The sequence below is a fragment of the Anopheles coluzzii genome, chromosome 3 (genome assembly GCF_943734685.1).
Source record: "Anopheles coluzzii chromosome 3, AcolN3, whole genome shotgun sequence".
NCBI lineage: Eukaryota > Metazoa > Arthropoda > Insecta > Diptera > Culicidae > Anopheles > Anopheles coluzzii.
The window spans coordinates 50,612,418-50,640,361 of NC_064671.1; the positions used below are offsets into that span (position 1 = coordinate 50,612,418).

General features: G+C 36.2%; 1 protein-coding gene across 10 annotated transcripts in view; it reads left to right on the plus strand.

The window, feature by feature from the left end:
* The window catches only part of LOC120956015 (golgin subfamily A member 6-like protein 22), a 111,882-nt gene extending 85,035 nt beyond the window's left edge, over positions 1 to 26,847 (plus strand). For 6 of the 10 annotated variants that reach the window (XM_049609891.1, XM_040377360.2, XM_040377362.2 and 3 more), the window contains 16 exons: positions 7,495 to 7,591; positions 7,845 to 7,900; positions 15,005 to 15,094; positions 15,172 to 15,249; positions 15,369 to 15,536; positions 15,614 to 16,105; positions 17,725 to 17,841; positions 18,982 to 19,002; positions 19,898 to 20,080; positions 21,615 to 21,782; positions 21,868 to 23,931; positions 24,040 to 24,255; positions 24,323 to 24,685; positions 24,769 to 24,839; positions 24,998 to 25,132; positions 25,200 to 26,847. In XM_049609891.1, coding sequence (XP_049465848.1) covers positions 7,570 to 7,591; positions 7,845 to 7,900; positions 15,005 to 15,094; positions 15,172 to 15,249; positions 15,369 to 15,536; positions 15,614 to 16,105; positions 17,725 to 17,841; positions 18,982 to 19,002; positions 19,898 to 20,080; positions 21,615 to 21,782; positions 21,868 to 23,931; positions 24,040 to 24,255; positions 24,323 to 24,685; positions 24,769 to 24,839; positions 24,998 to 25,132; positions 25,200 to 25,290 — 4,335 coding nt within the window. In that variant the 5' untranslated portion in view covers positions 7,495 to 7,569 and the 3' untranslated portion in view covers positions 25,291 to 26,847. Of the gene's footprint in view, positions 1 to 7,494; positions 7,592 to 7,844; positions 7,901 to 11,138; positions 11,946 to 15,004; positions 15,095 to 15,171; positions 15,250 to 15,368; positions 15,537 to 15,613; positions 16,106 to 17,724; positions 17,842 to 18,981; positions 19,003 to 19,897; positions 20,081 to 21,614; positions 21,783 to 21,867; positions 23,932 to 24,039; positions 24,256 to 24,322; positions 24,686 to 24,768; positions 24,840 to 24,997; positions 25,133 to 25,199 lie in introns of all 10 variants that reach the window. The other 4 variants (XM_040377361.2, XM_040377366.2, XM_040377367.2 and 1 more) reach the window with 3 other exon arrangements.
* Positions 26,848 to 27,944: the final 1,097 nt, after the last annotated feature.

Sequence of the window (27,944 nt, forward strand, 5' to 3'; positions counted from 1 at the left end):
TAATAGTTGATAGCTCCGAGATAGGAGCGAAGTTGCTTCACGTCCTTCGGGGGTGGCATCTTGGCAATGGCTTCTGTTTTGGACGCGTCAGGCCGAACACCGTCCTTGTCTATCCAAGGAAACCGATCTGGGGAAGCGCGAAACGACATTTTTCAAGACGTAAATGGAAACCATACTCACGGACGCGTTCGAGAACAGCATAGAAGCCCAGCCACCATGCTGTCAATAAAGCTTCGGAAAGTGCCAGGTGCCGACTTGACTCCGGGAGGAAGCCGGTTGTACAGGAAAAGGCCGCGATGTGTGTTCACAGTAAGCAGCTTGCGCAATTCTACCTCAACCTCAACTTGATAAGCGTCTGATAAGTCAAGATGTGTGAAATAGCGTGCCCAAGCCAGCTCCGTGGAAAGATCGTCAGGATGAGGTAGAGGATGCCGGTCACATTCCAGCGCGTTGTTTAGCCCCGTACAATAATCACCGCAAATACGGACCGAAACATTGTCCAATTTCCGCACAACGACTATTTGTGCTGCCCAGTCCGAGAATTGAACTGTAGAAATTATACCTTTTGTTGCGAGCCTTTCGAGTTCCGCATCTACTTTGGGAAGAGCCGCGTACGCCACTGCAGTGGTCGCTTCGGGCAGTAGCATGGACGGACATCAGACTTCAAGTATAACTTCACTTGGGCTTTTGTACTTCTACCCAGCGTGCTACGAAATACCTCCGGAAACTGGTGCTTGAGGCGATCAACGTATTGGTCAGAGTTTTGATGTACGACGTTGACCAAGCTGTTAATCGGTACGGACCACAGATCAAACAGATCCATAGTATCCATTCCTAAAACGTTGAGATCGGCGCTATCAGAGATGAAAATGCACCCTGTCTTGGTCACGTTATTGATAGTGATTTCGACTTGAAACTCTGTGAGGAGATTCAAATCACTACCAGACGCTGTAACAGTCTGGTTACGGTTGAGTGGGTGGTCGTCCGATGTTAAACCATGTTCCGTTCGAAATGATGGTGATGTCGGACGCCGAATCGTGCTGAAGCTTGACTGCTACCCCGTTGAGCTCGACCGATACGAATTTGCGTTTCCTTCCGACGTTGCGAAAAGTGTAAATGCCATTCGTCTTCATGTTCTCTTTGGGCTTCCATTGCTTGAAAGGTTTTGATCCAGCGGGATTATTGCTTGAACAGTAGCCTTCTTTATGTCCTTGCTGCCTGCATCTAGTGCAAGCGTGTGATGCAAACGGTGCAGTTCCCCACATTTCCACCTGGGTATCTTGGGCACTTTGTTGTTCTTCTTCGAAGAGGAATGATTCTGGTTGCGCGAAATGGCGTTGACGGAGCAAGCCTCCTTGTGTTCCACCATCTGTGAGTCATGCTTGAGGTTGGCCACACGATTACATTCTTCCACCAGGTTTTCCAAAGTTACCTTACTTGCAGCTTCTCCTTGTTCAACAACTGCAGTTTCATCAGCTTCCAGTTTCGAAATCAATCTAGCTCGGATGTCCGCATCCCAAAGCGATTGGAGTCCACAAATCGGAGAGCTTTGAATTGATCCGACGTGAGCTTGGAAAGTTGAAACGCTTCGCAGTGTTTGTTGACCATGGCAGCATACGAAGTAAAATCATCCGCGTCACTCTTGGCGTACTGCAGGCGCTGGTAACGGGAGTGAAAAATCGACTTCTGGCGTCCAAACAACTTCTTCAATTTGTAACGGTGTCATCCAGAGAGAAATCGCGAGGATGCTTTGGCAGAATAGTGTTCACGTACTTATCGTGCAGAGGGGTGCTTAATTTGCGTAGAAGCAATCTTACACGGGCGGTCGTCTAGAGAATGGCCGTCCTGAATGAAGGCGCCTTCGTATCTAGCGTACCATGCTTCAAAGAAAACTCCCGCGTCCGGATCGTACAGGAAATCTTGGATTCCATTTGCCAACGACTCGATTGTCTTCTCGCTTCCGCTAGCAGCCGTCGGAAAAGTTCGATTTGCTAAATTTTCGATCTGCTGCTGCTGCTGCTTCACGACGAGATTCGTGAGCTGAACGATGGCGTTTCGCAGATCTTCTTGGGACATTATCGTTATTTGATGATTTCGCTAAAAAGACCTTCGAGATGCTTCTGAACTTTTCCTCGTCGTCAAATGTTGCAGTACAAACGGAGAGCAAATAAAACCCAACTTGCTCGTTTGGTGGTTAACTATGAACTGATTTATTACAAAAGAAGGCATAGGCTACTATGCTTAGGAAGCGAAATTCTGCTGGGGTAAAATTCGCTGTTTGGTAGTCAAAGCCTACTACAAGAGTAAACTGCAATTACTTCTCCTTTATTCTCCAGAAGTGATTGACAGCAAGAAATTTAACCAATATAATCTTCCTAATAGTAAATTCGTCCACTTTTCCAACTATTAGTCGTTTGTCTGTAAACACTTTTTCATGAAACTGTCAAAAGCGAGCTGAAGCGCGAGGTTTTGCATCGACCTGTTCTCCTTAATATATCTTGGTAATTTGTATCATTCTTCTCCATACCTTTCAAAACACTAAAAACCAAGTCGGCGTCAAGGATAATGTATTTAGAAGGTTGATTTTTATCGCTTTTGCTGGGCGACATTGTGGGGGATATCTGTCACTCTCTGCATACAAATTTCATTACCCCGCACCACCCCTCCCCGATTTTTATACCGATGTCGATGTCAAGAAATGTCATTTTGCTCTGAACAACTTCACCTTGTCATTTATAACACCTTGGTAGGCGTTGCGTTTTCTATAGTCGATGTGGTTGCCATTGTATGGATGTAAACTAAGTAAAAAACATCAAAACTACCGCTGGAAAGTAATGCTGATCAGCCTTTACTAGAATTTTATAATAGAGATAGGTGAAATGAGTTTCCATAGGAACGGTTCGCTTTGTTCTTAGCAACACATACGTAGTACACATTGGTGTCCTCATCGACGGCATTATTTTGATCCAAAAATGGATTTTAATCAGTTCAGATTTGGTTTAGCATACAATAAGAAATATTTTGAGTGCTAAAGTATTTCAGTGCAAATAACGAAGATTCTAAGATTGTTTGTGTATTAGGCAAGTCATCAAAAAGCTTGTTTGGGGAAATGTTTTCACCCATGCTGTCAAAAAGTGACGTTCAACTTTTGCTATAAAAACAGGCTATGAGACCACCTGATCTTCATCCACTTTGCGTTACACCACAAATGTGTTAACCTTGTAACTTCCTGGACAGTTCTTAGGCAGCGGTCTAATGTTGTTGCGCGCAACATTGTTGCTCGGAAACATATCGCTGAGGTGGTCTATGAATGTTGCTGGCAACATTTCACTTTGACATTGTTTAGCGTCAAAAATTAACCAATTAACAGCTCAGAGTTTATTTTTTTATCATTCACTTGTTGAATAAAGTGTTGAAAAAATAAAATATACACCAAAAAATGTATTATAAATGCAAAAATTCCAAATTGAGCGGAACAAAACACACACTGCTGCTGTGTCATTTCATACACCCGATTACCATGACCAAGGTAAATACAAAATGTTTCCAGACAAAAATCAAATTGGTTTAAATTTGGCAGGCAACAAAGTTGCGCTAGCTGTCAAAATCCATACATTTTGCCAGCAACAATGTTGCGCGCAACAAGATTAGACCAGTGCCTTACTGTACATTGCAGAATCGTTAAATATCAATGAGGCTACTTTTGAGCCATAGTGATGTAAAAAATAGGATAATATCTTAAATAACCATAAAAACCAAGTTACGCAATTTTGTAACTTTTTTGAAGTGGTGTTCAAAAATAAGGTTATTTGTTACGCACATAAAGTACCAATGAATCTTATTTACTAAAACTTATAAGTAATTACAATGATAATCATAATTGGCGAGTTTTGTGGCCATTTCGATAAAATAGAAGGTTCAGTAGCTGAACCTACGCTACCTATTTTCAATCAAACTGATATGTTCCATGCCTTTGTTGACACAAATGTAAAATTTTTTGATTATCCTTTTTAGTTATCGGTGTGATTATTTTGGAAAGCATAGCTAAGTAGTAACCTCAACGTGTTTATTGAATAACGTATTGATGTGCAGTGGATTAAAAAATTAGGGTGCCGCTAGTACATATACAACATGTTTAGATCCCGAAATCCCAATTGCGTACTTAAAAACATACAATTTTGAAGTGCTCACTTCTGCTTCAATCCATCTTCTGTTTTTTGTGCCCATAAATGGAAAATTTAACTTCAAAAATATGATATCGCACGTAGTTCAAATTCCATTCCTTCTCTTTAATCGACTTATGTTTCATACGTTAGGTAATAAGTAATAGATGCTTAGAACAATTTCAATGTAAATTTCCCCGGTATTTAATTTCATGAGGGTCATTTCAAAAATCGCCATCAAAATTTTATTTTATTGTCCTGAAGCTGGTTTTGAAGTATTAAATGGAATTGGTATTTGTGTATGAGACAAGTAGTTACGTCAAATATCAAATTTCAACAGTGAACATATTCCATCATATAACTATTCCAACTGTGTAGTTCTAATATTACGATCTATACTGTTATAGAAAATAATGGTTCAGCACTGTTATAGCCTTCCCAGATCAATTAACTAAATTCGTGTTTACTTGCAAACTACTTTATCAGCTTTTGCCGCCCCACATCTTTCAGATTTTACTTTTAATTTGACGTGTCCTTAACGTGGTTGTTCTTAACCAACACCATAGTACGGTGATAGCTTCACATGGTAGATATCATCATCACTCTTGATAGATACAGCCAGATTTTTTTCAGCCCTCTTGGGCATGCTGCAGTAAGCATAGTTTCATTTTGGATCATTCTGCAGTTGATGCTGATCCGGCTGAATGCAGTGCGCACGGTTATCTCACCTAACGCGCAGTATGTTGCAGCCATGTCGCGCAATGAACCATCTCTCCCTTAAGTGCTTTGTTCCGGAAGGACACCCTGAAATAAGTAGTTCTTCCCGCCCGCGAGCAAATCGTTACAAATTCAATTTTAACTTGCAAGCCATCAACATCCGCCGCTTTTTTGCTCGGAATTTCAGCAAGGCTTTTTAGCTTATGGCCGCTTAGGATCTCTCGACTACATATGCCTCTTATTGTCATGCGTTTTCCTTGTCCCGAATCAGCAAATATTGCGGACTAGTAGATTTTAGGGAGTGTTTGGTGTCCTGCGTATAGCAACCCATTTTAAAGGATATTCTGTACGACACTTATCTGCCGACGACGACGGTGTATGTAGTACTCGATGAATTATTGAATTAATTGGAATATCAACCATTTTATGACAGGTCTCAGGACCAGTATGGATTCAATATTCGTTCCAGCACCGGTATTGGTTCATGATTGGTTCCAGTACTGGTATGGGTTAATAATAGGTTCCAGGGCAGGTGAATCATGATCGATTCCAGGTGTGGGTTCATGATCAGTGCAGGACCAGTATGGGTTCATGATCAGTTCCATGATCGGTATAGGTGAATAATGACCGATATGAGCAGTATCGGTCAGGTTCATTAACCAGCTTCAGGACCAGCATTTGATCATATGCAGTTCTAAAACCAGGAAACGTGATTGTTGGTGATTGATGAAAATTCTAAGGTTCCAGCATCTGTCAGACTAGGCGATGTTTTGATCTGGTTCAAAACATATAAAGAGAAAAATCGTGGAATCGCTCTTAACGACAAAAAAGTGAAAAAATGTACAAGCGAATAAGAGAAAATAAAAAATCACAATTTTTGTTGGCTCTGTGCAGAAGTACCCTAAAAATTTTCAACTCTCTCACTTTTTCCACGGGAAGCAAACGTTTTCTTACACTGGGACCCTTTCCGTTTTAAGTTCGTAGATTGAAATTTCAGCCTGTCAACTATTTGCATTGTATAGCAGTTTTCGAGCAGCTTTCTAAGTGGTACAATACACAGCTGGGCTTATCACAAGGTGTATGAATTTAGAAGGCTTATATTTATTGCTTCTGTTTCGGAATGAAGATTTTAAGAATGTTTTGTATCTTCGGCAAGTCTCGAGAAAGCTTGTTTGAACAAAAGTTTATACCCATCCTGTCAAAAAGTGATATTCAAATTTGGTTATAAAAAACATGTTATAAGACCACCTGGAGTACATTTTTCTATCGGGCATGGTCTGTTGACTGGAACTGTAATTGTATCGTTGTAGGTTCAAGAATCGTTCCGAATCCAAATCCAGAACAGTTACAGGTACTGTTTAGAGAAATAAATGAAATCGAGAGCTGTTTTTGGATCGGCATGGGTTCATTATCGGTTCCAGGACCGGTATGGGTTCATGATTAGATACAGGATCGGTATGGATTCATGATAGGTTCCAGGGCAGGTATGAGTTTATCGACGAGAGCATAGACTCCGTTCACCGCGACACCCAATCTGCACTCATTTGCACTTATGGGAGAGTGTGACAGCGCTCACTTTTCATCTGATGAATTTCATTCAAAGATTCATTCAATCTGTTTGTTTACGTTTGTATGGAAAATCCGCGAAAAGAAATCCGCGAGGTTTTGCGTTGGGGATTCTTGTGTTGAACGCTCAATTTGAAGTGAGTGACGAACGGATTTCGTCGAACGGAGTCCATGCTCTGGCCGTTGGTTGGTTACAGGACAGGTATGGGCTCATGGGGACCGGCATTAGGTTATGTGTAGTAGTTGAATCAGAATATGTAATGTATTGGTGTCAGGGCCAATACGGGTTTGGTTTTGGTTTTAGATCTCTTAAGGGGTCATCATAATTATCTCATTATAATTGGATTTCGAGGCCATTGTTTTCAGCGTACTCTTAAGAGGAAAGGGGATCTTTGAAATTTATTTGCGCTACCCCGTTACGCGTTAGCTGGCCAAATTAACTATTTTCTGTAAAACATTCTTAAAAATTGGTGTTTGTATTTTTGGACGATTTTCAAATGCATTCGTTAGTATAAAAACCTATTATTCGAAGTGTCCATATAGTTATTGTGTGACCCTAAGTTCGTTTGTATTTTGTAATAAGTCATAGTCTTAAATTAAATAAAATATTTACAAAGATGTGAAATAGGATTTTGCACAATTCATAGATTAACTGTTTTTTTTTATCTTCTCCGGATTTTCCGCAAACCCGAAAAACGACTGTCCATATAGTTATGGTAGGCGCTGTTTAATCAATTCTGGCGGGTCTCGTGATAGAATCGTTAACTCGTACGACTTAACAACATGCTCATCATGGATTCAAGTTCTGACAGGACCGGGTCCCTTTACGTACTGTCTATCCTGCTATAGGTGATCAATAAGTCTCTGATAGCCAAGACCACTAGTGGTACATGTAGGCCTAGCCTGACTACGATTGTTGTGCCAAATAATAATAAGAAGAACTAGAACAAAAAGAAAACAATATAAAATTCTACTACACACGACTTAAAACTACATAATTTCGATTTTGTTAATTAAAATTATATCTATTATTTTTCTTAATCTTCAGGAACTGGAACTGCGAATAGAAACCCAAAAACAAACGCTTCAAGCAAGGGATGAAAGTATAAAAAAGTTATTGGAAATGCTTCAAAGTAAAGGAATGGGTGCGTATGATAGCTAATGAAATCATTAGCTCGTGCGCAAAGAAAGCTGTACATAGATGTCGAATTAGACGGCGCGCTAGCACCATTCGGACATGAAAAATGTATGGAAATCGACATGTTCAATTTGACAACCAACATATCAAACATGTCCAATCCCATAAATTTGTCATGTTCGATGTCGTGTTCGAATGGTGCCAAGCGCCGGGTTATACGTCAGATAGAGCTTACTGATGAGGATTTATATCACTTTCAGGTAAAGAAGAAGAGCGACAAATGTTTCAACAAATGCAAGCTCTTGCTCAGAAACAGGTGAGTGTTTGCTTTATTTCATTTAATGTTAGAACTAAACAATCGGGGCGAGTACCGGCTTCGAACGACGAAATCCGTTCGACGCTCATGAGAGAATGAGAATCATGAGATACAACTGTCAAGCATTTAAAGACGTTTATATCTACGATTCAAGGATGGTAAAGTTTTGAATTTTGATCTTTTTTGCCGTTGGTATTGGATTTCATTCGTTACATCTATATTGGACGATTTGTTATCAATTATAAGGCAGCTTTACTCACTTTCTTGAAATTTGAATTAAACTTAGTTAAAATTTAGGAGGGACGACAGGATTGGATTTACTTTATAAAAGTGCATAAAAATACTGATTGATTTTATTTTAAAGAGTTATAAACGTTATTTACATGGTGAAAATGTTTTGCGATATTTTTCTATAAAGTTTTCAGCAGTGTAACAAATTTATGTGAAAAACATTAAATTTGATCTTTACATAAATATTCAAATATCTTTATATATATTATTATGTTATTGCATAATACTTTATGTGTTTATATTTGTAGGTATATATATATACCTATATATATATGTTTTTTTTTAATGAAATGAAAATGTTTTTTTATTGGAAATAGATCACAAAACATTTTCAAAATGTTACATACCTCCAAGTTCAATTTACTTCAATCATTTAAAGCAAAATTTAAAGCAAAACGTTACATTGAAAACAACATTCGTTCCAAATCCGCAGCGCAAAACTTCGCGGATTTCTCCCCATACAAAAGGGAACGTTTGACCCCGGCAGGTAGAACTCATTCTTTCACGCGCTTCTTACGGTCTCTCAATGGTACGTTATTTTAAAACTGAGCGCCAACTGAGCGCCTTCTGACAACCGCGGCGAACGGATCTCGTCGTTCGAAACCCATAGTCACCCCGAATATCAAAACTCTTGTGCGACACATAAGATTATTTGCTACAAAGTGTGCTCGCTGCAAATGTGGTTTTATGCATAAATCATTAATCATGCATGAAACAATACGCAATTTCTTCTCTACATATTATATTTAATGTCACATTTTTGTCACTATACTTTTTAAGAGTACATTGTCTCCATATTTGAATCAACAACAGTTTAAGTTTTTTTACTACCATTCACATATTATTTATTATTTCTTTCCTACATTTCGCTTTTCATGCTTACGTACTTGTTGTTTGGCGAAAGAATTATAAAAAAAACTTATTTGTTAAAACAACCGTGCGCATTAGCAACTACGCTAGCGATCATACACCCACACACGTGGGATAAGCTATTTGTTTCGATCTCTCTCTCTCTATCTCTCTCTCTCTCTCTCTTTCTCTCTCTCTCTCTCTCTCTCTTTTTCTTCAACTAATTATACCTCATTTTTAACTTTAAATATTTTGTGTCTGTGTTATTTTCTTATTTCTGTTTATTATTCTTTCGCTCGTTTCCGATCAATCGCATTGTCTCTTTCTATCTATCTCCCTCTCGTTTTTGTTTTTTCTCTTTCTCTTCTATCAATTTACCTTCTAATCTAACATCTTGATTTAATACTTTTTTAAATTAATAAATAAAAGTAAACAATAATATGTTTTCTTTTAATTAATTCTAAATTAATTTGCCTTTATTCTGATCTGGATCTTTTTGCGCTATCGAAGTTGTTTTTTCGAAATACGATTTTTTTTAAAGAAGCTATATGTTTTAAGAGTGAGTAAAATTTATGTTTTTTTAATATTTTCTGTTAATTCAATCGGTATACAAAAAAAACTCAAGTAGAAAATGGAGAGGAAAATATATATTTGGTTTGTTTGCTTTTGAGGGGTGATAAATGCGACAGGAATTTCTACTATCATCAAAACTGTACTCACATCCTTTGGAAATATTCTATGAAATTTTCACTCATTTCTTCATTGAACCATAATTACGTTGTCTTTGTTTTTCTGTTGTTTTTAACACACTTAAAATAAAATAAAACATCAGAGAAAGAGTACTTATCTCAAACAGTAGTACTCAATCGTTCATGTGTATGCCAGCCAATTTATGTGTGGGTGTATGTATGCGTAAGTGTGAGGGTTGTTTTCTACTATGATCGTATGCTGTCGTTCGCTGGCTCTGCTGTTTCGAGAAGGCATCTTGTTCAAAGACAATAGCGAACATTATAAAAAAGCAAGCATACAAGAGTGCACGATACAAAAAGAAGACAAAATAGCACTACTAGCAATAAATATACAATACAAAACAATACCGAATCATGTTACAAAACTAGCAACTGCATAAATATTTGGTAGTAGCTAAAACTGTAAAACATATGCAAAAACTAAACTAATACGTATTAATAATTGAACATTGAGAAGCCATCTAATGTAAGGATATAACAATACAATGAAATGTAAGCAAATTTGTTAGCGGATGATGACGATGATCATAAAAAATAATTCTTTCGTCAAAACCACTGCATTTGTTGACGAAGCGTAAAGGCAAACATACGTCCTTAATGTTATATGTTAATATAAAAACAGTAAACTGTACATACGCGATAATTATAAGTAGAGCTTACTCAAAGTACGATAGCATAGAGCATGGCATCATTGATAAATTTTATATGCAACAAATAAAATACTTGCATTTACTGTAAGTAAAGCGGGAATTGAAAAATATAATCAAATCTCCACTAGCTTGATAAAAAGAACTGATTGGTTCATATATATTAGAGCAAGATAGAAATCATGCAAGCATTAAAACTACATTGAATGTGTATCAATGTGAAATATAAAATTATAATTCACCGAGCAGCTCTTTCTTTTATTCAACCTTTGTAGTACGCTCTTAATTCGTTCTAGTGAACCATACATCAATAGCAAACGATAAGGAAAAAGATTACAACTCTCTCTACAGCAAGATGACAATACAAACGATTATTAGATGTTTATCATTTCTGTTGCATTACATAAATGAATTTTTTACTGTCCATTTCATGACACCAAATAGATCCAAATTCCATCGCAGTATCTGTATACTGTAAAACTTGTGGTTCTGAGTTTTGCATCATTTTACCAAAACAGGAAACGTAGTTATAGTCCGGTTCTAGATATGTTAACGCGATGTTAAGTTAATGCGGACTAAACAAATCCTCTAACTTATTAACAAATCAATGTTAACAAAATACCAGCACCCGTTAAACGAAAACAAACCAACATCCAGTGTTGTCTTCTCTCTCCTTTCTTTTTCATATGACCATATTTTCAGATGTTTGATATCACCAACTGCACCACTACTACAGCTGATTTAATGCGTACCAGTTTTTATCCAGCCCAGCCAACGTCGGTATACAATTCAAACTACCACAACATCGCTCCAGCATCTAAACTGTTGGACGTGCGCTCCGGACGATTGCCGGCTCGCCGCTACAGCATTAGTGGCAGTGTGCCGTTGTCCTCCATGGTTGATTACTGCAATTTGTCCGAGAATGCGGCTAATCTTTATACACAATCAGCCAATCTGACCAACTTGCTAAATGAAACCACAAAATCGTTATCCCGCTCTTCTAACATATTGAATATGCGTTCGCTAGGCACAACGGCCTCAGGCGATAGCGGTAGTAATTTGCCAATGTGTCATGCAACAACACACTTCACACAATCATTATTAGCTTCAGCACCAACATCTTCCTCTACCACCATTTGCGGTGTACTTGATCCATCTCCATCGCTCCCTTTCGAGCGAATGGGTGCTTCTACGGCTACTTCAGCTGGGACTACCACAGGTTTACACTGTTCATATCCAAACACCTCCAGTATTTCACACTTGCCTAACGCGGTAGCCAGTAATTCTAATCTGTCGTATTATAACCATCATCTGCAACATCATCTGCCTCATGTTAATCAGCAAAACAGTATACCAGTACCGCAGCAACTACAATTTTCACAGCATAGCTCCTTTTGTAACACCGGTTGCAGGCCGTCAACAGACTACCTTCTCTCAAAACCAATCTATAGCAATAATACGATAAATGCCGCCTCGAATGCCACCTCCTTTTTATCACATCCCCACAGTGTGTTATCTCATACAAAAAATTTATTATCGCAGCATCAGTTTCTTTCCAATCCCGCCATCACTCGCTCGTTAACTAATTTGCCTTCTTCGACCACTTCATCTTATCCCTACGAACGTCCTATATCCTCGGTAACAGCGTTACGTTATCCATCGTCATTCGATAATACAAACTTATTGCATACAATGCACGACAATATCGACTGCAATGCTATGTTGAGATACCCTACCTCATACCACGCTCCGTATTCCAAAGTAGATTTAGACTATAGCAGAGCCAGTGATATGAAGCGTCAAGTAAGTTTTAAATTCGATGTTGATACTTTATCTATAGATTCTTAGATCTGTGGTATGGATCGTCGACAAAGCACGGAACAACTAATATGATTCAAGACTGCCATGCTTTTAGCTAAACTTGCCATAGTGCGGAATACGAATAAATTATTGTTACATCCAATAGCTTTATTTTCTTTTTCCCACGGTTCCTTTTCGTATTTTCCTTTTTCATGTAAAATGTATAAAAAACGCCATGTTATTTTAACGATCGTTATAAAAGGTCTTATTACATAAAGTCGAAGTAGACTAAGTCTTAAAAAAGATATTCAAAAATAAAAATGAAAACTAAAAAAAATGAAATGAAAACAAAGAAATGTTAATGTGTAGTACAAGTTCTTCAACATCTAAAGCCAATTAATGAACGTCAACATATAGAAATTCAATAAACACGCAAGGACGTTTGAAAAAGAGCCTCCTCCCCCCCCCCCCCCCTCTCTCACTGCCCCTCTCTCTCTCTCTCTCTCTCTCTCTCTCGTAGGTTGCCAATTTTTGGTATCGTAAATTCACAAGCAATAATGTCATATTAACAATTTAAGAAAAATGTAAATTAAGTAGGGTAGTGAAGAATTACGGAATGCTCACTTTCATAGCTATTTACAGTTATGTATAAGGTTACAACATAACACAATAGATAATTGCATCAAGAACAGATCAAAAATAATAAAATAACTGAAAGCAGATGATTTCGTTTTTAAGAATCACAAGTATTGGGAATATTATTGGGTTATATTTTGTTATTATTGGGTTATATTTTTATTCAGCCCCTCGAGAATTCACGATTCAATATGAAATGGATTCGCATAACATGCACTGTCCAGTTTTTCTCTTGAGATTTTGAAATATTTTTGTGTAAAAAATTTTTTAAGTTCATCTGTACCAAAAACTGCAAAATAATCATATTTTTTTTAAATGTCTTTGAATCCTTGTTACATATCCGTTTGCTTTAATGCCCTCTTGAACAGAATTGGGGCAAACGATAACAATTATACCATCCGACACATTCTTACCTCTTTTATGATTTTGTTTGCTTGTTGCATTTTTAAAGAAAAAGTTGCATTGCGTTAACGTCTCATCTCAGTACCGAATTTCCCAAGTTTCTTGTTGTTGGTTTACAGGATTTTATTATACTTCAGTATTATAATACTATAATACTTTCGGTTTTGTTTTTGTTCTGTACACACTTTTCGAGGGCTTTCCAACATTTATGAATCATATATTTCAATATGAAGAAACGATGGCAAAAAATCGTGGGAATGATTCAAGCGAATTTAGGAAACGCTCAATAAATCGTTGCATTAGTTCAAAAAACAATAGGAACTAACCAAAAACACATGAGCCTTTATTCCAACAGAAGAGATCAACTGATGCTCAGTTTTAGCAACAGGCGAAAATATACAACGGGCCATGGTCTATTAAATAGACGTGTTAGCTTATGTAAAACCGGATGGGATACATTCCCATTCAAGATCCGATCACACAGTACACTTAAGACCGGGAAGCCTGTATAGGCCACGACTGTGTAGGTCGTTACGCCAAAGATGAAGACTACATTATCACTTTATAATAGGTTGTGCTGTGGGAAAATGTGGGGAGATTATTTTACTTCTTATTTTATATCCTTGTCCAGTCGGTTATAACCTTGTGAAGAGTGTGAAATGTATTACAACTAATTATAGAGTTTTAAAATGTCAAACATTAAGAGTCAATTAAAACTAGTGCTCTCAAAACTAGTATTAGTAAAAAAAATTAATCATTTCATCCTCGATAGATATAAGACTAATTTTAAACTAGATAACTATGTTTTAAATTATACCTTATATAGCCACTATACAACGAATTACAACAAAAGCGACGAAGAGAACAAACATAAAACATGTCTAACCTGCATAGACGTTAAATCATTATGACGTGTTAGCATACTAGCTTATTGAAACAATTAAACAAGAATGTCTTTCAATGCTCTACATATGAAAATATCTTCTTGAATGATGTAACACTAACATAAACCTAAATTTGATGTTTTAGACATCGGTGCAGTAACAAATTAAGTTTTTTGTTAAAATATTTGGTTATCTTATACTTATTGTAGTTCATTCGGAAAAAAATATAACCAGAATAAAAACCCTGGTGCAGTGATTAAAATGAACAAAGAGATCAAATATGTTCGATTGGAAACTTTCAACTTAGGATATGTATGTAAAATGACAAAGTATAAAGGAAGAATTACTAAAGATATCTTTTTGTTTAATATTTCTTCAAATATCTTTAAATGAAAGGTAGATGATAATTACTACGAAATTTGCATCAAATAGAGTTATGTTTCTATGTATCGTTGAAATACTAGTAACATAGTTTGACTTATGCTGAGGGTAACTTCATTAGCATCGTTTATTATTGCTAAGTATTATCATATGATAAATAAACTAGAATTAAAGTCTATTGTTTAAAAAATCGTTCAAAATTATTGCGCTCCACTGTAATTGTCAATATTCAGCAATGCTATCTCGAATTGCTTTGCCTTCGAAAAAGTATACATATCGCAATCCTTACACTTCACAAACGCCACCATGAAACTTAATTTTGCTGTGCTAAAAAAATGACCGATTACAACTGCATCTAACATTCAGTTAGCATAATTATCAATAAAAGATGCATCCGTAATCAGGTTTGATTAGGATATTAGAACAATGTGTATTAACAATTCTATCTTGTGTCTATATTTAAAGCTGGATGATTTTCGTTTGGAAATCTCACGTCGTGATCAAGAGATTATGGCAATGGCTGCCAAAATGAAGACTCTCGAAGAACAACATCAGGTACACACATGAATATTTGTTTTTCCCTTTTCAAGCCAATATATCGAAAGCATACTAATACATTTGTATCCTTCTAGGATTACCAACGTCATATTGCCGTTCTGAAAGAATCACTATGCGCCAAAGAAGAACATTACAATATGTTGCAATCAGATGTAAGTGTTGTATAATCTATTACCACGTACACCAAAGTTAAAATCGAGATCAATTTAAAAATTTACTGCGTTTTTTATTATATTCTTACTATATTCACATTTTTACTATATTCTTACAGGTCGAGGAACTCCGTAATAGGTTAGAGGAAAAAAATCGCATGATTGAAAAAAAAACTCAAGGCACAATGCATACTGTTCAGGAAAAGAATCGTCTACAGACCGAACTCACCGAGCTGAAAGAACACATGGATATTAAAGACAGGAAGATAAACGTTCTTCAACGAAAAGTATTTATTAACGATGATATTCCCATATCATTCTGGTAAAAGTCTGTAAAACTATATTTTTCGTTTAATTTATACAGATTGATAATTTAGAAGATTTGCTTAAAGAGAAAGATAACCAAGTCGACATGGCACGAGCAAGGCTTAGTGCAATGCAAGCCCATCATTGCAGTTCCGAAGGAGCTCTGACGAGTTTGGAGGAGGCTATCGGCGATAAGGAAAAACAGATGCAACAACTGCGCGATCAGCGTGATCGAGCTGAAGCGGAAAAAAAAGAAGAACGAGAGTTGCATGAACGAGAGCTGGCCGAATTTAAGATGAAGCTTCATTCTCTTGATAGCGAGGTAGAAAAGTTAACAACTCGCCTCCATAGAGCTCTTGCAGAGAAAGATCGTTTGGAAGCTAAATTAGAGAGCTCGCAAAGCGAACTCGGCAAGTCGAAGGCAGAGCTAGAACATAAAACGGCAAGCGATGTGGGTCGCAGTGGAGCAGATTGGGATCACGCAAAACAACGGTTATCTCGTTTAGAATTGGAGAATGAACGTTTACGTGCCGAATTAGAACGATCACAGGTAATATTAATACCATTACCATCTCACTGACGCTCTATATATTGAAAAAATATTAGGGATATTAGCATGTCCATCGATATGTACGATTTTATTGAAAAAATGTAGTTTGACATTTGGAGGATTAAATTATATCAACACTTTATATAAAACCATGCCTTCAACTAGCCTTAGGATTTTAGGCTAGATTGTTTTAGCCTGAAAAATGTATTCAAACGACGATTTGTTGTATCCTAGTTAAGGTTTATTTATGCATGAATGATGTTTTTGCAGCTACATTTATGGGTTTATTATTATTATTATCATTATTAATGTTGTTATTATCATTCTCTGGGCAATATAAGTTATTTAGGTAAATTAGACCGATTAGACAAATTGGTACGTTATTTAGGGTGTTTTAGTATCTAAGACAATAGATTTTAATAATTCGCGTTTCTAGAGTTGTATATTTTTATTATCAAATTTTAACAGTTACATGCGATATTTTTTGACAAAATGACATGGTAACAAAATAATTGTGGCAGATTCTAACGAGGTTAAAGCGATCTTTTGATTAAAGTATAAGTAATCTTAATTGGGACGACCAGAGAGTAACCGTAAAAGACTAAAAAAAGACAGTAGAAATATAGTTGTTGTTATCAAGATCTAAATGCATTTCGATATAAACTTGTTTCATTTTTCGGAGTTTTATCATACAGTACTTCAGTATAGGCAATAGTAGGTTTGAAGGAGAGAGTTAAACAATATCTATAACTTTTTAAACAATATCGCTGATACCAAAATCCTCCGGTGCGCTGCTGAATTTCGTGGTTCATGATGGTGTCGATTAAGGTCCCTTGAAGATAGCAGGTCGAGTAATGTAGAGTAGAGAGATTTCACATTCAAGAAGAAATAGAAGGAAGGGGGCGTTGGCATCCTAAGGGGGCGACTGACAGCTGGGAAGCAACCCCAAACAATGTACATGTACCCTTCAAATTATAACGAATTTTTGTTGCGATAATATTTTTTTATTCTTTCGCTTTTGTACATTTTTCTGGGTTAAAACACATTGTTACTTTATGAAATATAATTCCTACGCATATTAGCCGAAATCGGATTGGCCATCTTGGATGCCTTTTGACAGAAAAAAGCCCTTAAAAATTCATCATTGCCTCAAACATTTACTGTTGCTACAGGCATACATACTCTGCCTGTAAACCACTGTATGAATTAATTAACATTTTTCTGGAAATGGCCTGACCGATTTATCATTTTAATTATAAATAGAATTTGAATCGAACTGTCAAACTGCCTGTAACGAACGTTTGTCTACTTGTCAAATCGTTCTACATTACTTGACCGCGTTCCTACACAGTCCTTGGGCACACAAGAAGAAGATATTTGCTGTCATGTCCTCATTATCCGACCTTCTATCATAAAGGAGCCTTCGTGTCGATACAGAATTCAAAATATAATGTTCGCACTGCTTTTTCCCTACCAATACATTTACACATATTACAAAACTGTCAGTTCTCATGATCCAGTTGAACGCAAACTCAAAACGCTAATGAAACATTTCACAGACACGGACTATGGCCTGTTTAATCACAAATACGTTAATAATCTCTTTGTTTTATTTTTAGACTACTTTTGGCAGATCAACGCTGACCACATCACAAGAACTTGATCGAGCCCAGGAACGGGCGGACAAAACCACAAACGAACTGCGGCGCACGCAAGCTGAGCTACGAGTGACACAAGTAAGCAAAATAAGTCATGTCGTGATGTTTTTATTTAGCTTTTTGCATAAGTATTGCCTAATAAATTGATATTGGTTGTAAAATTTATGTTGTAGTATAGATGATAGAATTGACAATACTTCTTTATCATCTAAATGTTTGGACCCAAGTCGGTCAATAATATTCTATGTTTACAAAATGTTTTCACGTTCACTTTCGACACTGTAATCCAAATAGAAAATACAAATAAAAACAAAAATATGACTTTAACAAGTGTCAAATCAATACACTTAGCTCCAATCAATATATATAACTGAAGAGAAAACTACATAATTTGATCATTTCACGAAGCTAAACATAAATCTAAATATTCTCTCAGTTTAGTAATCATACATTACACAGAAGATTTAAATTCTTTCAATAATTTTTGTTTCTTATTCACAATATCTATATTTTCCCTCAAAGATCTTCCTTCATGAAAATTTAAAGAATTAATAAGTATAAAATTATGTGTTGCTTGGTTTTTTTATTAATTTGAGCCATAATAAATACTCTTACTGCTCGTATCTAATTATACAATAGCTACATGATTAAATTGCGTTAACACGCTTTGATTTTAATGTTATTTATGCATGCTCAGAATATCATGCGCTTTCGATGTGAAGATAATGCTATATTTAGTTTTATTTGATTTTTTTCTGAAAACATTCCGTAAGTTTCATTATATGTCTGTATTTTCATGTTGTTTTTTGTGGAACAATACAATACACAAATCATTTAATTGATGGACAGGTTCCTTTTACAATATGTTGTTACTGTTATTTTGCACAACTGTTACAAATAATATAAGTGTTTTAGTTGTATTTGGCTAAATGTGTATGAATAAAATTATCTACTACTTCACCACATGTTTATTGTTCTACAATTTCAAAACATAAAACGTTTACTAATTGTCATTGATAGCCTTATAAAGTATGGGTATTATATAATTTCGATGACGATTCTGAGTATACAAAACATTATTTCAATACGGATATTTATTGCATTATTAGAATCTTTCTGAGCGCATTTTTATTGCATTTAATTCAATGTTTCTTTTATTTGATTCATGACACAACAAATAACACAATCACTGATAAACCGTTCACCAACGTTTTATAGGAACATACGGTACACGATTTTGTGAGTAGCAATTTTTTACACAATCTTGATCTTTTCTCAGTAATTCATTGATTTGATCTAAGATTGAAACCAAATGCCAACAACATTTAATTTGGACTTATTGTTACTTTTTATGCCATTGTTCGTTATTTATGCTCAATTTATCGTTACTAGATTTCTCCAATTATTCCTAATAATAATCATTTTATTTAATGCCACAGCATTTGATACATTGGAAAAAGTTTAATCAAATTGAATCAATTTATCACACAACACTAAGTTTACTCAAATATCACGCTGACGCCAACGTAAATTACTCAGTGATGTTAATGTTTGCTACTCATGCACTCAAAATGCTGTTGACGGATCAAACTACACAGTCTTAAAGCCAGGATTGGAATAAATTCACACAAACAGCATATTGCTTTTTTTATTTCTTCTCCTCTTTGTATAGTACACACATTCACACTTGATGATAGATTGTTAGCAGTATTTGTTGCTTTTGTTACTTAAACCTACTCTTTAATATTAGTATGTATTTCATTTAATGGGCTTAGCACTTCTATGGTCACGTGTATATTTTTAATAACTATTGCTATAGGTTGATTGTCAATTTAAAGTTTTTTAATAAAAGCTCTATCCTTTTATTATACAATATTTACAAGTGTATGATAATGTAAGAATCTCTTTTATGCTATCAAAACACATAGCAATAGCAATTCTATAGAATTTGTTTACGTTTAGAATTTGACCGAATTTGATTTTGATTTGATTTCCTTTCTTTCTTTTCTTTTTTCTCTTCACATTTCTTTCTTCTCGTTTCTGTCCCATTTCTTAACCTGTGTCAATTGCGAAATTGATGCGGTTCAACTCCGCATCACACGTTACCCAATCGAACGGCAATTTTCTCGTCTAGACTGACGCTGAACGATCAAGAGCGGAAGCTGCCGCCTTACAAGAGAAATTAGAGAAGAGTCAAGGCGAAGTCTATAGACTCAAGGCTAAGCTTGAAAACGCACAAGGTGAACAGGAAAGCTTGAAACAGGAAATGGAAAGAGGCCAGGCTGGTATACAACGAATTGTTAGTGAAAGAGATAAGGTAATTTCCAGTTCCGTTGTTTTAAATTTCCACATATACCCTCATGACATGACTGGCATAATTACATACGACTGACATAAACTTTTTTTTCTATTGGCATTTAATTCAACGATGCCTTTAGCATAAGTATTTAATCATTGAACATTCATGCAAATTTTTGTTTTTGGAGACTGGGGTGCTGAATAAGATTAAGTGATTTTAAAAATATGTTCCTATTCAAACTACACATTTCGTGTTCACTATCGCTTATTAGTAAGTGATATTGGCTTATCATTAACATCGATTTGCACGCTAAGTAGACACTATTACAACAATACATTTATTTTTTGTTAGTTTTACATACACGTTCATATTCTGATAAAAGCACATGAAATACATGTCGCAAAAACTCTGTGCCATTGTTATGCCTCAAGGGTTCTTACAAACGCAACCATGTACAACTCTGAGTTGATACGATCTCCATAGATACCTTATGTGGTTAAGGAAGCTGCATTGTAGATCACAGCAATCTTACTAACCTCACATCATTATCAACACTATCAATTAGTTTTTTGCTCACTTTGTATTATCATCATGCCCTACAATATAAATCGTATGAGTGTCGTATAGCAAACCATAGCAAAAATTATTCAACATGTTGTCAACGCGTAATGTTTGTGATTATGGATAAGATAAGTATTTATCTGTGTTGTATACATGTCGAAATAGATCTGCCTTAGCATCAAAATATTTCAATTATTTTTAGTATGGTCAAAGTTTAATAATTTAATTCAATACATGTCACTTGAAACCAGCGTGCGCAAAATCCAGTGTACTCGAATAATCGCTAAAAAACATAATTTATAATATGACAACGATATCTCCAATTAGGTTCAACTTAAAAGAAAACATGAACAATAACCATACATTGCAACTTAAAGGCAAGCAATTAAGGCTAATATACTAGCCATTGTGCATGCAGCTAACTACTTATCATTCCATGCTGTAAGTGTTAACCACCTGCATATACCTGCATAAATATAAAATGTAACTAATGTTTAATTATAAGTATCTATCTAGAAAATTAAAAATTACATGGCTGTATGTAAATATTGAATGATTGGTAGTTCAAATCTATCGCTCCTGCAGTACGTTACCACTCTACGCTTTGTAGTGTACTCTCTATGACCTGTATTATTTCACTCATACAATTGAAAGCATCGATACATACATATGAATGTTCAAATTGCCGGTAAGGGCAATTATATTTAAAACAGATACAAATTCAAATGCAATTATGTTATTATAGCTATATGACCTGAGAGTCTTTACATAACAATAAATAAAAGATTGTATGCATTTATGATATAATGAAAGTAAAAAAAAACATTTTTTGAGCTAATATTCTCCAACTTGATACACTAACGTACACTTATGGGATATTTTTCTTCTTTTAAGTATACATTATTCATGAAAAGTCTCTTATTCTGCAACCTTTAAAAACAACTTAAATATATACTACATTTGTGTCACTGTAAACTGTTTCATAAACTAGGCGTACGCAGAGCTCGAAAAAATACGCGAAGAACTAGAACGTACACAGGCTACTCTCGGCAAATCGCAGCTTACCCAAGAGAAACTACAGAATTCTCTCGACAAAGCACAAAATGAAATTGATCATTTGCAGGAGAAATTAGATAAGAGCGGTGGAGAAACCCGCAGGGTGAGAATAACATAAAAAAGACACAATGAGAACTTATATTATATTTATTTGGAATTTATTTATTTTTTCTTCTTTTTCAATATAGTTGCAACTCGAAAAAGAGAAAATCAATTATGAATTTGAAAATATTCAGTCGCAGTTAGACAAATCTTTGGGCCAAGCTTCACGTATTCAAAAAGAGAAAGAAGCCGCACAAATGGACCTCGATCGCTATCGAGACAAGGCGGATAAATTACAGTCATCCCTTGCTCGTTTGCAAAAGGAACGCGATGTGCTTAGTGATGAATTAGAAAAATTGAAGGAAAAATCCGAATCTACTCAGAGTACAGCACTCAAATACCAACGAGAACGCGATGCTATACAGACAGAACTTGAGGTAGTAAAAGAACGCTGGGAAAAAGCACATCAGGTACACCAAAAGCTTCAGATGGAACGAGATGATGCAACTACCGAGATCGATATATTAAAAGAGAAGCTTGATAAAGCACTGTATGCTAGTCAAAAGTTGATTGATGAGAAAGACACTTCCACTAAAGAGTTTGAGAAGATGCTTGAGAAGTATGATCGTGCCCAAAATGAAATCTATCGACTACAGTCACGAGTCGACACGGCCGAAGCTGACCGCAATCGTTTAGAGGTAGAAGCTGAACGTTCTGCACTGGCAGCAGCTAAAGCACGGGAAGACTTACGTAAAATCCAAGAGGAAACTACGCGGCTCCAGGAAGCATGCGACCGTGCAGCAATGCAGCTGGGTCGCTCGAAAGAACTCGAAGATAAGGCAAAGGAGGATGTAGATATGATTCGCGAGAGGCTTGATAAATGTCAAACTGATTTGCGTCGAGCACAATCAGAAAAGGACAATCAACAGGCAGAAATTGAGCGGCTAACCTATGAACTAGATCGTTCGCACAATCTGTACACTAAACAAACGGCTTCGCTTGACTCGGCTCAGGAAGAAATAGCACGCTATGGACTGGAGATCGAAAAGATGCGTGAGCGCTATGAAAAGACGGCAGCAGAACTGCGACGCTTACAAGAGAATGAATCCTTCTCACGTGAAGCCCGGCGTATGAAAGATGAAAATGACCGATTGCGGGAAAAGTACGACAAGGTTATCGTGGAGCTAGAAAACTTCAGAGGCAAATCGCAATATGAACAGGAGACGTTCGATAAAATGAAAGAGAAGTTTGAGACACGAGAAAATGAATTCCAAACCATGGAGCTAAAGTTACACGAAACCAGCCTACAACTCGATCTGGCTAGAGCAGAAGTAACTAAGCTTATCTCAAATCAAGATAAACAGCGAGCCGATGCAGAACGTGCTCACATTGAATATGAAAAAATACGAGACAAGCATGAGAAACTCATCAAGGAAGTCGAGCGATTGCGGCAGAATCCGCAATCTGCTATCAGCCCCGGAGCGTTGGCCGCTACCAGTACAGTAAGCTTAGCAGACAAAAACGAACTAGACCGTTTGCGCGATCGGCTTGAAAAGGCGCTGCAAAGCCGAGACGCCACCGAGATGGAGGCAGGACGTTTGGCAAAGGAACTAGAAAAGGCACAGCTACATCTGACGAAACAACAAGAAGTCTATGAAGCGACACGTATTGAGTTTGAGCGTATGTCTGCTGAACTGACACGTGTGCTCGAGCGGCTGGAAAAATCTGAAGCCGAAAAGGAAACCCTTCGCCAATCTACTAAGATCTATGAAAAACATCACCAGCAACATGCCAGTAACCACCATATAGAGCAAAGTCTCATGAAACTCGAGGCTGATAACAAACAGCTGATGGCCGAACGCGATCAACTAGTGATGCAGCTGGAAAAGAGCCAGGATATGTTAATGAGTTTCCAGCAGGAGCTTAACGCAGCTGAAGTGGAACTGCAGCGTCAATGTGAAGAAAATCGCCGGCTTAAGAGCTCTCCTCAACAGCCAGGAAGCGCTCCTGCTGCACCTCAACAAGGCCAAGCTGCGGCCCAGGAAATACAGAACTACAAGAAGGAAATTACAAAGCTGAAACAAATGCTTCAGGAAACGGGGGCTCGTGGAGATAATGAGCTCGAACAGTGGCGTAAAGTTGTGGAGCAGGAGAAAAATCGAGCAGATCAAGCAGAAAAGGCGGCCATTGAATTACAGAAGCGAATGCAGGTATGAATGACAATTTCTTGTTTATTATCCTGAAGATTGTAGCTGTTCATACATACATGTTACAACATATTTTCGATGCAAAATAATGTATTTCTATTTTTGTTCTAGGTAATGGAGCAACAGTTGAAGCAACAACTCTTACAAATGACCAATATGCAGAAACAATTGCAACAACAATCAACACAACAACAACCACCACAGCAATCGCCGTCAAATAAAAAGGAGCTAGAAAAATTACAAGAAGATCTTAAAACAGCTGCTGCACAACGCGATCAATTCCAAAATCAGTTGGAGTTACTGGTGCAGGAATTAGAAAAGAGCCAAGTAATATTAAATTAAAGTTTCCGTGCATTGATTTTGGGTTAGTAATTGCTTGTTTTCTTCCTTATAGACAGAGGCTTTGGAAGCGACCAAAAAGACTCAACAGCAACAACAGCAGGTTGGTCAGCTACAGCAACAAATACAGCAGATGCAACAACAATTGCAACAAGCAACGCAGGCAGCTAATCAGAAGGTAGCTCAAAATGCAGGCGTAAGTGAGGCGGAGCGTAAGCAACTAGAAGCACAAATGAAACAAATCGAAGACGCAACTCGACTGTTGGAGAGCGAAAGAAAAACGTTTGAAGATCAGCGCAAAGCTATCGAAAACAAGCGCAAAGAGCTGGAAGACAAAGAAAAAAATCTTATTGAGTTTGACAAACAACTTAAGAAACGCAAAGAACAAATGGACCAACTAGAAAAATCATTACAAAAGGTAAGATCCATGATGCTTTATTCTACATTTACATTTGCCAACCTACACTTGCTATTTTGTTTACCTATGTTGTGTTGTTTTAGGCCGGCGGAACTGCTGCTGCTGCTGGAGAATTGAATAAACAGTTAACAGAAACCCAGCAGATGCTAGATAAGTATGTACACAAGCAATTGCTTTGTATATTAGTATATGCGAAAGTCATATTCTATCTTGATTTGTTTGTACCTTGGGAATTGTACCTTGGCATATCTGTATCAAATCATTGATAGATAAAACCCTAATACAATCACTACCATATGGTATTTTTTGTAGAGCATCAAAGGAACTAGAGGATGCAAAAGAAGAAGCCAAGCGATCTGCTGCTGAAACGGAACGACTCCTCCAGTTGGTGCAAATGACACAAGAAGAACAGAATCAGAAAGAAAAAACAATAATGGATTTGCAGCAGTGAGTATATTTGTTACCAAACAGATTTAATATCGAACCGGTCACTGAAATGTCAATTTGTTCACAGGGCCTTAAAAAATGCTCAAGCAAAATTGAAAACAGCACAAGCACAGCCACAAGATGCGGGACCAGCAGGTTTCCTCAAGAGCTTCTTCTAAAATGGGTTTGCTTTTTTGGATTAGTGATTGGTGTACTTTAATTTTTATTACACCAATAACTGGGTCTTACTTAAATGCGACTAGAAACAAAAAACAACTACAATATCGTAATGAGAGTACAACTATTAGTAGTAATTTCTTTAAGAGAACCTGAATGGGTTGCTGCTAGCTTCAATTGAGAATGGTAAGTAGTTTTACAACCTTATGGTTGGTAAATTATTTGTTATGTTGAATTCACTAAATGTGATTTCGTAAACAAACTGTACAGTAAGAATGGTCGGAGAACAACCAACATAGAAACATATGTAACGCTGGTTCTGTTATCGTTACGCGTTTTGGTAAAATTTAAAGCCATGTAACAAATAATTTGGAATACAAATCCCATCCATACGTTAAACATCAATGACAACAACCAAAATAGACATTTTTGTTAAATCTTAGTAGTTCTGTTAAATCTTGGCTAGTATCTAAGCCACTTCTCCCACTTTATCATAAGCAATAATTCTGTAAAGTATCCAGACAGCCAAATTAAAGGTTGATTGAACTAGGAGATTAAACAATAAAACGCAAGTAGCGATCACTAAAATATATTTAGCAAACCAGATGAACACTTGCTGCCATTTATTATTATATAAAATAAAACAAGAACCCTTTGCAAGAGTGATTTTTGACAACCAAAAAATATCATGTGCAATATTATTACTCTTCATCAATAGACCATGGATGAGAAATGAAGAGCAATTTCAAATTACGATACGACACAGCGCTGTTGAGTTGCGAACCAGCTAAAAAGGAGTTTACACTTCCTAACTATCGTTACAGAGAATCACATTTGAATGAAGCAGTACTTAGTTTAATGATCCTAGCATAGAGAGAAACTACACTCTTGTAAGCAAAATCATGAGCGACCAGTTCTGAGCCACCGTAAATGTTTAATATGTATTATCAAATTACATGGCAGTAAAATACAAATCAATTAGTTATGTAATATTCTACGCACCTATGTATTGTACGATACATTAAATAAGAAACAAAGCATGTAAACAAAAACTACACACAAAATCACACACAATAGACAATAATAGAATTCAAAGGCAAGTGTGTAATCGCTATTTGTACCGCATCGCATTCGCTCGACATTGTCGGTCCAACAAAATCGTGCACTATACCTATTGTTTTACTGTGTCCAATTAATAATAACCTTCAGCTTCAGACGAAGTAAAACTATCTAACGCTTTCTAGAAAATCAGGACCAAATCGTTAGTAGGTCTTGTACACTGCTAAAAAACAAACATATGCACGATATTAAATCTATAACTGATATTATACGCTACCACTATCTGTAACAAAATCGATGGTTAGTATACAATAGTCTGCTGTTTTTTTATATTGTATTTTAATTATAAATATTGTGCGTAGAACTAGTTTCAAGTTTTTCTTTCTGGGCATTTCAATAATCGAAACGGTTCTAAAATGCAGAGTTTGTGTTCGATCGTTATGGTAAAACTTATCGTAAAAGTTAAAGGTAGTAGTGAATAAAATTATTTAAACACTTTATTTATTATTTAGTATGCAGTTTTATTATATGTTAAAAGTTTACAAAAAAAGAACCGAAATAGTAGAGGATTTTTTAACCAACACAGATATTCAAATAGATAAAAATATAAACATGTTGGATAAAAATTGCGATGTTCTTTGAACGAAAGCAACAAAACAATTTTTTTTTTATTTTACATGTCAAATAATCGGAAGATCATTTTTTTGCATATTCTATAATCACGTCATCAATCTTTTTGTACGCAATTTTCTATCTGTATCATTTTATCCGATAGTCCCATGTAAATATTGTATTGAACGAACTGTCTTCATAGCCGAGTTAAATTTGTTTTATTCAGGAGGAACGGTCCGAAAAGGCAGTATTGCAGACATATTTACATATATTATTACAAAAATCTTCAAATACTAATTCAATGCTCTAAAAAAAAAGTACATGACTTTTCACACATGTAAATTAAACGAGTAGGGATTTGCTCCAAATTGTCATCTTAGACTGTAAAACGTCTGCATAATTGAACCAATTCATGCGCATGGAAGTATTAAAACACAAACAAAATCCCAAATGTGAAGTTACCTAAAACATGTTTGCAGTATGAATCAAGGCTATTATAGAAGACCAGCTGGTTGAATACAAGGCATTTTGAAAAACTCCCTCTTGACGTGCGAGTTCTTGAACCAGCGAGAGTGGCTACTTCAAACCTCAAACATTTTTAAAATCCGTCGAAAACAATATTAAGTTTTTGACAAATGAAACAAAACGACTGATTTAGTCGTTAGATCTGTTAGATCAATATTATTCAAATGTTATTAAGAAGTGTAAGTTTAATGACTGCTTATTCAAACCTGAGAAAACCCACACGCGTGTTTGGAAATGGCCAGCAGTCAGAACGGCTATTCCACCATCTGTTCTCTTATAGCCTAGGTACTGGCCGAAGACTGAACCCATTTTTTTCTCATTGTATATTTCCGCAATTGATAATTGTGTTGGATGTAAACAAAAATTAATCATTATTTTTATCAACAATGGTAAATCTAATTTATATTATTATATTCAGACTGACATTGGGGGCGTTTACGATATCATCCAGCAGTTTTAT